The 12,715-nt window shown below is 39.2% G+C and overlaps 1 protein-coding gene across 9 annotated transcripts in view; it reads left to right on the top strand.

Moving 5' to 3' along the window:
* Nucleotides 1-12,715, top strand: part of LOC138580695 (uncharacterized) — a 583,872-nt gene that overhangs the window by 481,376 nt on the left and 89,781 nt on the right. For all 9 annotated transcript variants that reach the window (XM_069651438.1, XM_069651437.1, XM_069651436.1 and 6 more), the window contains 7 exons: nt 1,108-1,140; nt 2,110-2,142; nt 4,114-4,146; nt 5,711-5,743; nt 9,153-9,185; nt 10,155-10,187; nt 12,128-12,160. In XM_069651438.1, the coding sequence (XP_069507539.1) occupies nt 1,108-1,140; nt 2,110-2,142; nt 4,114-4,146; nt 5,711-5,743; nt 9,153-9,185; nt 10,155-10,187; nt 12,128-12,160 (231 nt within the window). The remainder of the gene's footprint in view (nt 1-1,107; nt 1,141-2,109; nt 2,143-4,113; nt 4,147-5,710; nt 5,744-9,152; nt 9,186-10,154; nt 10,188-12,127; nt 12,161-12,715) is intronic.

Here is a 12,715-nt window from a genome sequence, read left to right as displayed (position 1 = left end):
ATGACAAATGAAGGTCTTTGAGATTTCATTTTCTCATGGACTACACCAAAGCTCCTCATTTTAGATGTTGTTTTTCTACATTGATATTTTTGCATCTCATATAGCACTTGTGTATAGGCGTGTTATAAATGCCATATCATATATCATATATCATATATCATATAGCTAATCAGCCTGATAGCCTTTTCACAGCACAGCTTTGCTGCCATACATGTGCCTACTTCAAAACACTGTGACAAGTTACACACAGTTTCACTCATATAAAAATTATGAAGTGGACATTGTTTAGCTATTGAATATGCAATCCTAATCAAAAATAATTACCTTGGCGACTCAAAAAGGAGTTGTGTTGCTCTAGCTAGCCGGTGTAACCAGGCGACCAGGCCGACCGATACACCTTTCATGCAGTCCTCCAAGCAAGGGGATGAACTTGTCAAAGCACAGATATAATCAGAAATGCTAACATACAAGAACACATTTTTGTCATCAAAACAAAGAAGGAAGCCCACAGTCAGCACAGACATGGCTAGTTTCCTATAGATTCCTGAGTCAGGCATAGCAGCAATTCCATTGAAGCAATCAAGATTTATATTATCATTTATATTATCATGTGAACATTTAACTGCCATGTTCACACCTTTTGAAGAGTCATTTAAAGTGTGTCCTTGAAGGGGCAAGGTCCCATTCCAATTGGACGAGGAGCATGCAGAATCTGTAATTGAACCCTCATGTGCAAGATGGAAGATTGTGCACATCACAATTCAAAGAACCACACAAACACCCCCCCCCCCAAGGGCACTAATTGAAGCACAAACACCCCAACCAGTTGTTTATGTAGGAAGGGGTTATTTAGTAAATGAATCCCTTATATGTAGATTTCATGTGTGCATTTAGTTGATGAAATGAAAGGATACTCATCAGCATATTCGTATACAAAGGAACATGAAGCACATATAATCCCTGCCAGTGAAAAGCTGTGCATATTCATATGATAAAAGAATGAGGCATAGCTGAGCTTCATTGTGAGAATCATACATGTATTTACTATGTCAATATATTAATTTGCTTTACCTCACTAATTAAATATTTGTTTTGTTTTTCCCAAAGGGCATACAAGGTGGAGCTGTTGGTGGCCATGTGGTAAATATTACATTATTGCTGCAAAACAATGGTTCTATTGGCTGGGTAGCAATGTCCTCTAATGCTATAATGAATATGTCCCAAGAGATTCCACCTGGCATTGCAAAGAAAATCATCTCTTAGTATCACTGATGGACAATTATCTCATAGCCTATTAGATTGTCATGTAGCAGATGGTTGAAGGGCAGAAAAATGCTAAGTCTGAAGTGGGAAGGTTGAGGATTGCAATGAAACAATGCACATTATTCTTAATGATAATATGAAGTACAGCATCAAAAATCACCTTACACTAAAACAGATATTTGTACATTTCAAGAATTATTCTAAGAAACAGTTTATTTACTTGCCTATACCGAGATCCCCCGTTATCAGCACAAATCACAAATAACACATGTCATGTGGTTTATATATTGTTCAAATGTATATGTATGCAAATTCTGATTAATTAAATCACAAATTGCAGTGGGTTAGTAACTTTGTGACTTTAACATTCTGACATTTTGGTTTAGTGTGTCACACTGAATGTGCAAATACATTGGAAATATATATCAACTGCATGATGTGGATTATTTATGAGTTGCGCTGATAACGGGGGAATATTCTTACAAACTCTTTACTGTTAGGCCTTGGTTGCTAGGCTTCCCCAGTAATAAGAAGCACTCAATACCGTTAAGACGAACACAAAAGAAGCAGACACATTTCAAATATAGGGAGGCACTTGCAAGTACAGTCGAACAACCAAGAAGCTCACTATTTACTTGCCTATGACAAGTGAGTGCTACTACTTCCCTGGAAACTCCTTAAGCCATCGTATCCATTCCAGGTATGGACACATGCCAGGAGAAGCATTACGAAACTTTGGTGCGTTGGTGGACTCAATTTAAATGTGACTTGTATTGCTTTATTTACATGTCATCATTTAAGTTACTTTACCTCACATTTGAAATACATGCTTATTGTCTCCTATAGGTCGTTGGTGGTGAACTTGGAGGTGGCGAAATGGTAAATATCACATATATTGTTGTAATATTTCATGATGTTTTCATCCTCGAGAAGTATTGACTCCTAATCAAATAATGGTTACATCCTTGGAGGTACCATCTGGTTGAATTTTACCACAATACATTTCACAGAATTCCTTGTGTAGCTTCAATTTCCACATATGTATTGTCTGTCAGTTCTTAGATGCCTTGGAAGAATTATGGGAGTCATCACAGTACAATTTTTAATGCTGGGAGGTAGAGTTCTGGAATACAACATTTCACAACGTTTAGAGGTCCACAGTTATGCTTCATCACGTTCTTTTAATTGAAGAGAAGTGAACAAATGTGGGAAACATCATTTAAACATATTTAAAAGTTAATCTAAATAAATAAAGTCCATGATATCAACTGACTGTTGCAAACACTCCTACATATTTTACTTACCTTGGAACTTGGGGTGCATTTAGGGACATGGAAGAGTCATGACACTACGCATGACTTCAAGCAATAAACTTAGGGGGTTGTTCTATGGATAGTAAGTTATCAAAGTTTGTACTTGTTGAAGACCCAAATTACTTGTGTTTTTATGACATGATATTATTTCACAGACCTGAACAATGATCTTCGGCTGAACCCCAAGCAAACAATTCTGCTGATATTTGTATGACAAATTAAGGTCTTTGAGGTTTAATTTTCTCACGAACTACACCAAAGTTCCTCATTTTAGATGTTGTTTTTCTACATTGACATGTTTGCTTCTCATATTGCTAATCAGCCTGTCAGTCTTTTCACAGCACACCTGTGCTGTCGTACATATGTCTACTTCAAAACACTGTGAGAAGTTACACACAGCCTCATTCATAAAAAAATAATGAAGTGGACATTCTGTAGCTATTATATATGTAATCCTAATAAAAAATAAGTACCTTGGCAACTCAAAACGAAGCTAGATGGTGTAACCAGGCGACCAGGCCGACCGATACACCTTTCAGGCGGTCCCCCAAGTCAGGGGAGGAGCTTGTCAAAGCAGAGATATAATCAGAATGCTAAAATACAAGTACATATTTTTGTCAATAAAACGAAGAATAAGGAAGCCCACAGTCTGTCAAGAAGTGGCTACGTACATATGCATTCCCAAGTCAGGCATTGCAGCAATTCCATTGAAGCAATCATGATTTATATTATCATGTGAACATTTAACTGCCTTGCTCACACATTTTGAAGTGTCAATTAAAGTGTTCCCTTGAAAGGACAAAGTCCCATTCCAATTGGACAAGGAACATGCAGAATCTGTAATTGAACTCTCATGTGCAAAATGGAAGATTGTGCACATCACAATTCAAAGAACCACACAGACACATGTAGACACACACAGACTCGCAAATCCCCCACAGCCCCTGCCACAAACACACATACAGACCCCCAGGGCCTTCCCACACACGCAGACCCACACAGTCCCCCCACTGCCCCCACACATACAGACACACTGTGCTTGATAGTCTTAATGCATAATTTGTTCGTTAACTAATGGTCATGGGGAAATCAGTGTCCATCACCTGAATGGAACACAGCAATGCATATGAAGGAATCCCTCATCAATAAAACTTCCTTACAACAGCAGTGGCTGCACATTTTATTTCAGAGAAGAATCTTATAGCTTCTGCTTTAATAACAAAGGACACTATTTGAAGCACACATACCACAACCAGTTGTTCATGTAGGAAGGGGTTCTTTAGTAAATGAATCCCTTATATGTAGATTTCAGGTATGCATTTAGTTGATGTAATGAAAGGATATTCATCAGCATATTCTTATACAAAGGAACATGAAGCACATAGAATTCCTGCCAGTGAAAATCTGTGTATATTCATATGATAAAAGTATGAGGCATAGCTGAGTTTCATTGTGACAATCATACATATATTTACTATGTCAGTATATCAATTTGCTTTACCTTACTAATGAAATATTTGTTTTATTTTTCCCAAAGGGCATAAAAGGTGGAGCTGGTGGTGGCCATGTGGTAAATATTACATCATTGCTGTAAAACGATGGTTCTATTGGCTGGGTAGCAATGTCCTCTAATGCTATAATGAATATGTCTTCGAGGCCTTCAAATTGGAACCATTCCGTGGGGCGTTGACAATTTCAATTTCACTCCCTCACCATTGTGGGGCGCTGAGATCCTAGGAATTTCATATGCCCATTGTAAGGAACAGCATGTGAATGCACTAACTGTGTGTGTGTATGATATCTCCTTGTTTACAAACAGATCTGGCCCCTGATATTTCATTGCATAATTTTTTAAAACCAGGAATCAGTGTTCCACATGTACATGGCATATACTCTATGCACATTACGGGACACCCTTTGCTGAAGACGTGCCTGAAAAGCCAGAGTGCATGCATTTCATCTTACATATTATGTCCTGGGAAAGTGAATTCCATATCCCCGTTGGTCAATATTCTGGCTATACGAAACAGTATAGATTGAAACGCTCATATTGGCCAGGTCTGGCACCTAGAAATTCCCATCCCTCTCCCCACTCCTTAATTTAAACATTGGTTGGTCCCTTCATACGCAACCCTGCTACATGAATTTTATCCCCATGGTTGCACTGAATCTTCATCTAGCTGGATATTGAAGACTGGGTCTTTGTTGGGCAACAACCTGCTGATATGGCACAGCACAATGTTTCAAGGCAGGCCTCTCATTGGCATCTCACCCTTTGCTATGTGCACCTAGGCAACTGAGGCTGGTCTGTGCAAGCACCCAAGAATATTTCCCATTTTTTTAAAAGAAATCAAATATCACAACATAATAGATTTATCGACCATGCCCTGAGGCTGTAGCAGGAGACACAGGCCCAGTTACCCTGTTTGCTGAACTCAGACATTTATTTTGATCTCTGAACCCATCATTTCTGGTGCCGTCCTTCATAGTAATAGTATTTGTTCTTGGGTCAAGCTTCTGTCAGCAATACCTGGGTTTGCACTGGGAAATGAGTACCTAACATGCCTTTCACACACAAAGTCAGAGAGGGACAGAGACATTGGGAGAGATAGAGAGTGGCACAGAGAGAGAAACAGAGCTCAGAGAGAGAGAAGCAGAGAGCGAGAGAGAAAGAGAGAGAGGGAGAGAGAGAGAGAGAGAGAGAGACAAGGGAGAGAGAGAGAGAGAGAGAGAGAGAGAGAGAGAGAGAGAGAGAGAGAGAGAGAGAGAGAGATAGGCATCATTACCAGTTTGGTGGTGCAGTAAAAATGTGGTGGTAATTCATTACTGACACTATTTTGGCAGTAACGGAATTACTGCTGCTAATACCGCACCACACTTATACTTCGACAAGCGGCCCATACATTTGATTTTTTATATATAAACACAACTTGTAAAAGATACATGTACGAGGTTTTAATACAAAGGAATTAAGAAGCCCACAGGTCATATGGCCACATGCCAGGAGAAGCATTAGAAAACTTTGGTGCTTTGGAGGACTCAATTTAATTGTGACTTGTATGCCTTTTTTTAAATGTCATCATTTAAGTTGACTTTGCCTCACAATTTAAATACATACTTATTGTCTCCTATAGGTCGTTGGTGGTGGAGCTGGAGGTGGCCAAATGGTAAATATATTGATGGAATATCTCATGATGTTTTCATCCTCTAGAACTATTGCCTCCTAATTATATAATGACTACATCCTTGGAGGTACAATCAGGTTGAATTTCACCACAATACATTTCACAGTATTCCTTGTGTAACTTCCATTTCCACATATTGATTGTCTGTCAGGTCTTAGTTTATTGCATATATTTACAGCGCACAAAACCCTGAGGTATCTAGGCGCTAGTTACAGAAGTGCTCGTACAGGCATATGCAGAAATATACATACTGGAAAGCTCTCCTCTTGTGGCAGGGAGCTACATCAGGCATGCACAAGGACATAGTAGGCGTAATAATATATACTGGGGCTTACCGCTTGTTAGGGAGCTACAACAGACATGCATAAAGTCATAGTAGGCATGATAATTCGTACTGGAGGCTCACCTCGTGTTGTGGGGAGCTAGATCAGACATGCATAAAGTCACAGTAGGCTTAATAATACATACTGGGGCTCACCTTTTGTTGCGGGGAGCTACAACAGACATGCATAAAGACAAAGTAGGCGTGATAATACATACTGGGGGCTCACCTCTTATTGCAGGGAGCTAGATCAGATATGCATAAAGTCATAGTAGGCATAATAATACATACTGGGGCTCACCTCTTGTTGTGGGCAGCTACAACAGACATGCATAAAGACATAGTAGGCTAGGTAGGCAAGACTTGTAAGCTTCCTCTCTGACTATGAAAGATGCATAGGAGTAGCATATGTGAGACAAAAGATGTAACAGAGTAATGGCAGAAGGATGCTGGAAGGGAGGGAAGTCTGATAGCAAGTTAAAGGTTGGTATGCAGCAGGATGTAGTAGAGCTATGCGAAGTGGCATGCTTCAAAAACACAGAAGAAAGCAGCTTACATGTTCTTTAGGTAACTTATATTTCCATATTACCATGGGGTGTAGAACAAAAGAAGGAACGTAAAGTTATACCAGTCATTCCGGTGAGAGTACAGATGGGCAGTCTTGAAGGAGGGATGGGCGCAGAGTTCAAAGGCGGTAGATAAGGCGATTTCTTGTACGATATAGAGGTGTAGATAAAGTTAAGCATCATGAGCATAGTTTGGGTCATTACTGTCCGGTCGAGCGGGACACAGTAAAAATAGGCGATGTGGTTGCACAACAGGCTGTGCTCAATCAGTGTTTCGCAGTGGAATGCGGGTCGTACGGCTACACAGCTCGGAACTGAGCTACTGGAGAATCCTTTGAACTTTCAGCTGCGAGAGGTAAAGGAGGTGAAGGTGACGAGGGGAGTATAATTACAGGCGGTGGCTGAGAGCCAATTATGGGATATTTGGAGAACAGATGCCAAAAGTGGGAGAGGTAGTGTTGTAATGATGTGGTGCTCCGAAACATGCAACGGGTGTGCGTAGGTATGGGACAAGTTGCCTGAGGAGGATAGTTGCAGAAGAAGTGTTTCTTACAATAGTGGAAGAGTGAAATGCAGATGCCGTCACCCTTACCTAAGTGCAAGTCCGCAGAGAGGTACAGACGGTACAGAGGTAGGGTAGCCATTGTTAGACGGGGAAAGACAGAGCCCTTAAACTCGGCCCTTCTGCCTATGCCCGGCTTCGCCATGCGACTCTGTAAGGTCTGGGGATTTGCTGGGTCTTGCAGCCACTCAGGAGGCTGAATGATGTGGTGTGCCTCTACAGGCAGTTTGGGGAGGCGAAGCAAGAGTGCAAAGCTGGTGTCCATCTTCATAGTGAATGTAAGGCCACTAGATACCATGAAAGGGGGAGGCAGGATCTGACACTGTACCCCGATGGAGGGGGGACACTTCCTTCAGCATCAAGAAGCAGAGGGGAAAAGGTCTTAGATGTCTTTGGAAGAATTATGGGAGTCATCACAGTGCAATTTCTAATGCTGAAGGTAGAGTTGTGGAATACAACACTGCACAATGTGATGAGGTCCACCGTTATGCTTGATCACATTCTTTTAATTGAAGAGGAATGAACAAATGGGGGAACCTTCTTTTAAAAATATTTAAAAGTTGATCTAAATAAAACAAAGCCATGATATCAACTGTTGAAAACACTCCTATATATTTTACTTTCCCTGGAACTTGGGGTGCATTTAGTGACATGGAGGAACCATGACACTGTGCAGGACTTCCAGGAATACATTTAGAGGGTTTTTTCTATGGGTAGTAAGTTAGCAGAGTTTGTACTTGTGAAGACCCAAATTAATTGTGTTTTTAAGACATGAGACTATTTCACAGACCTGTTCTTCTGCTGAACCCCAAGCAAACAATTCTGATGTTATTTGTATGACAAATGAAGGTCTTTGAGATTTCATTTTCTCACGGACTACACCAAAGCTCCTCATTTTAGATGTTGTTTTTCTACATTGATATTTTTGCATCTCATATAGCACTTGTGTATAGGCGTGTTATAAATGCCATATCATATATCATATATCATATATCATATAGCTAATCAGCCTGATAGCCTTTTCACAGCACAGCTTTGCTGTCATACATGTGCCTACTTCAAAACACTGTGACAAGTTACACACAGTTTCACTCATATAAAAATTATGAAGTGGACATTGTTTAGCTATTGAATATGCAATCCTAATCAAAAATAATTACCTTGGCGACTCAAAAAGGAGTTGTGTTGCGCTAGCTAGCCGGTGTAACCAGGCGACCAGGCCGACCGATACACCTTTCATGCAGTCCTCCAAGCAAGGGGAGGAGCTTGTCAAAGCACAGATATAATCAGAAATGCTAACATACAAGAACACATTTTTGTCATCAAAACAAAGAAGGAAGCCCACAGTCAGCACAGACATGGCTAGTTTCCTATAGATTCCTGAGTCAGGCATAGCAGCAATTCCATTGAAGCAATCATGATTTATATTATCATTTATATTATCATGTGAACATTTAACTGCCATGCTCACACCTTTTGAAGAGTCATTTAAAGTGTTTCCTTGAAGGGGCAAGGTCCCATTCCAATTGGACGAGGAGCATGCAGAATCTGTAATTGAACTCTCATGTGCAAGATGGAAGATTGTGCACATCACAATTCAAAGAACCACACAAACACACCCCCCCAAGGGCACTAATTGAAGCACAAACACCCCAACCAGTTGTTTATGTAGGAAGGGGTTATTTAGTAAATGAATCCCTTATATGTAGATTTCATGTGTGCATTTAGTTGATGAAATGAAAGGATACTCATCAGCATATTCGTATACAAAGGAACATGAAGCACATATAATTCCTGCCAGTGAAAAGCTGTGCATATTCATATGATAAAAGAATGAGGCATAGCTGAGCTTCATTGTGATAATCATACATGTATTTACTATGTCAATATATTAATTTGCTTTACCTTACTAATTAAATATTTGTTTTGTTTTTCCCAAAGGGCATACAAGGTGGAGCTGTTGGTGGCCATGTGGTAAATATTACATTATTGCTGCAAAACAATGGTTCTATTGGCTGGGTAGCAATGTCCTCTAATGCTATAATGAATATGTCCCAAGAGATTCCACCTGGCATTGCAAAGAAAATCATCTCTTAGTATCACTGATGGACAATTATCTCATAGCCTATTAGATTGTCATGTAGCAGATGGTTGAAGGGCAGAACAATGCTAAGTCTGAAGTGGGAAGGTTGAGGATTGCAATGAAACAATGCACATTATTCTTAATGATAATATGAAGTACAGCATCAAAAATCACCTTACACTAAAACAGATATTTGTACATTTCAAGAATGATTCTAAGAAACAGTTTATTTACTTGCCTATACCGAGATCCCCCGTTATCAGCACAAATCACAAATAACACATGTCATGTGGTTTATATATTGTTCAAATGTATATGTATGCAAGTTCTGATTAATTAAATCACAAATTGCAGTGGGTTAGTAACTTTGTGACTTTAACATTCTGACATTTTGGTTTAGTGTGTCACACTGAATGTGCAAATACATTGGAAATATATATCAACTGCATGATGTGGATTATTTATGAGTTGCGCTGATAACGGGGGAATATTCTTACAAACTCTTTACTGTTAGGCCTTGGTTGCTAGGCTTCCCCAGTAATAAGAAGCACTCAATACCGTTTAGACGAACACAAAAGAAGCAGACACATTTCAAATATAGGGAGGCACTTGCAAGTACAGTCGAACAACCATGAAGCTCACTATTTACTTGCCTATGACAAGTGAGTGCTACTACTTCCCTGGAAACTCCTTAAGCCATCGTATCCATTCCAGGTATGGACACATGCCAGGAGAAGCATTACGAAACTTTGGTGCGTTGGTGGACTCAATTTAAATGTGACTTGTATTGCTTTATTTAAATGTCATCATTTAAGTTACTTTACCTCACATTTGAAATACATGCTTATTGTCTCCTATAGGTCGTTGGTGGTGAACTTGGAGGTGGCGAAATGGTAAATATCACATATATTGTTGTAATATTTCATGATGTTTTCATCCTCGAGAAGTATTGACTCCTAATCAAATAATGGTTACATCCTTGGAGGTACCATCTGGTTGAATTTTACCACAATACATTTCACAGAATTCCTTGTGTAGCTTCAATTTCCACATATGTATTGTCTGTCAGGTCTTAGATGCCTTGGAACAATTATGGGAGTCATCACAGTACAATTTCTAATGCTGAAGGTAGAGTTCTGGAATACAACATTTCACAACGTTTAGAGGTCCACAGTTATGCTTCATCACGTTCTTTTAATTGAAGAGAAGTGAACAAATGTGGGAAACATCATTTAAACATATTTAAAAGTTAATCTAAATAAATAAAGTCCATGATATCAACTGACTGTTGCAAACACACTACATATTTTACTTACCTTGGAACTTGGGGTGCATTTAGGGACATGGAAGAGTCATGACACTACGCATGACTTCAAGCAATAAATTTAGGGGGTTGTTCTATGGATAGTAAGTTATCAAAGTTTGTACTTGTTGAAGACCCAAATTACTTGGTTTTTATGACATGATATTATTTCACAGACCTGAACAATGATCTTCGGCTGAACCCCAAGCAAACAATTCTGCTGATATTTGTATGACAAATTAAGGTCTTTGAGGTTTAATTTTCTCACGAACTACACCAAAGTTCCTCATTTTAGATGTTGTTTTTCTACATTGACATGTTTGCTTCTCATATTGCTAATCAGCCTGTCAGTCTTTTCACAGCACACCTGTGCTGTCGTACATGTGTCTACTTCGAAACACTGTGAGCAGTTACACACAGCCTCATTCATAAAAAAATAATGAAGTGGACATTCTGTAGCTATTATATATGTAATCCTAATAAAAAATAATTACCTTGGCAACTCAAAACGAAGCTAGATGGTGTAACCAGGCGACCAGGCCGACCGATACACCTTTCCGGCGGTCCCCCAAGTCAGGGGAGGAGCTTGTCAAAGCAGAGATATAATCAGAAATGCTAAAATACAAGTACATATTTTTGTCAATAAAACGAAGAATAAGGAAGCCCACAGTCTGTCAAGAAGTGGCTACGTACATATGCATTCCCAAGTCAGGCATTGCAGCAATTCCATTGAAGCAATCATGATTTATATTATCATGTGAACATTTAACTGCCTTGCTCACACATTTTGAAGTGTCATTTAAAGTGTTCCCTTGAAGGTGCAAGGTCCCATTCCAATTGGACAAGGAGCATTCAGAATCTGTAATTGCACTCTCATGTTCAAGATGGAAGATTGTGCACATCACAATTCAAAGAACCACACAGACACATGTATACACACACAGAACCACAAATCCCCCACAGCCCCTGGTACACACAGGCCCTTCCCACACACGCAGACCGACACAGACCCCACACTCCCACCACACACACACAGACACACTTTTCTTGATAGTCATAATGCAGAATTTGTTCATAAACTCCTGCTCTGTCCATCACCTGAATGGAACACAGCAATGAATATGAAGGAATCACTCATCAATAAAACTTCCTTACAACAGCAGGGTTGCACATTTTATTTCATAGAAGAATTTTATGGCCTCTGCTTTAATACCAAGGACACTAATTGAAGCACAAATACTACAATCATTTGTTCATGTAGGAAGGGGTTCTTTACAAAATGAATCCCGGATAAGTAGATTTCATGTATTCATTTAGATGATGAAATGAAAGGATATTCTTCAGCATATTCTTATACAAAGGAACATGAAGCACATTGAATTCCTGCCAGTGAAAATCTGCATATATTCATATGATAAAAGGATGAGGCATAGCTGGGTTCCATTGTAACAATCATACATGTATATTCTATGTCAATATATCAATTTGCTTTACCTCACTAATTAAATATTTGTTTTGTTTTACCCAAAGGGCAGGAAAGGTGGAGCTGGTGGTGGCCATGTGGTAAATATTACATTATGGTTGCAAAAATCAAAGATGATGCTATTGGCTGGGCAGAATCTCCTCTAATGCTATAATGACTATGTTCCAAGAGATGCCACCTGACATTTCACAGCAACTCATCTCATAGTATCACCGATGTACACGTTTTTCATAGCCTATTAGATTGTCATGTAGCAGATGGTTGGAGGGCAGCAAAATCCTATATCTGAAGTGGGAAGGTTGAGGATTGCAATAAAATAATACACATTATTCTTAATGACAATATTAAGTACAGCATCAAAGATCACCTCACACTAATGCAGATACTCCTACATTTCAAGAATGATTCTAAGAAACAGACCATTAACTTGCCTATAAGGAAATTCACCCATTATCAGCACAGCTCACAAACATTCCATGTCATGTGGTTTATATATTGTTAAATGTATGTGTAAATTCTGTTTTATTAAATCACAAATTGCAGTGGGATAGTAACTTTGAGACTTTAACATCCTGACATGTTGGTTTAGTGTGTCAAAATGTATTTGCACATACATTTGTAAAATATATAAACCG

This window comes from Ambystoma mexicanum, chromosome 3p, assembly GCF_040938575.1.
Source record: "Ambystoma mexicanum isolate Mex_15411 chromosome 3p, UKY_AmexF1_1, whole genome shotgun sequence".
Classification (NCBI taxonomy): domain Eukaryota; kingdom Metazoa; phylum Chordata; class Amphibia; order Caudata; family Ambystomatidae; genus Ambystoma; species Ambystoma mexicanum.
This window is presented reverse-complemented; position numbering and strand designations above follow the sequence as displayed.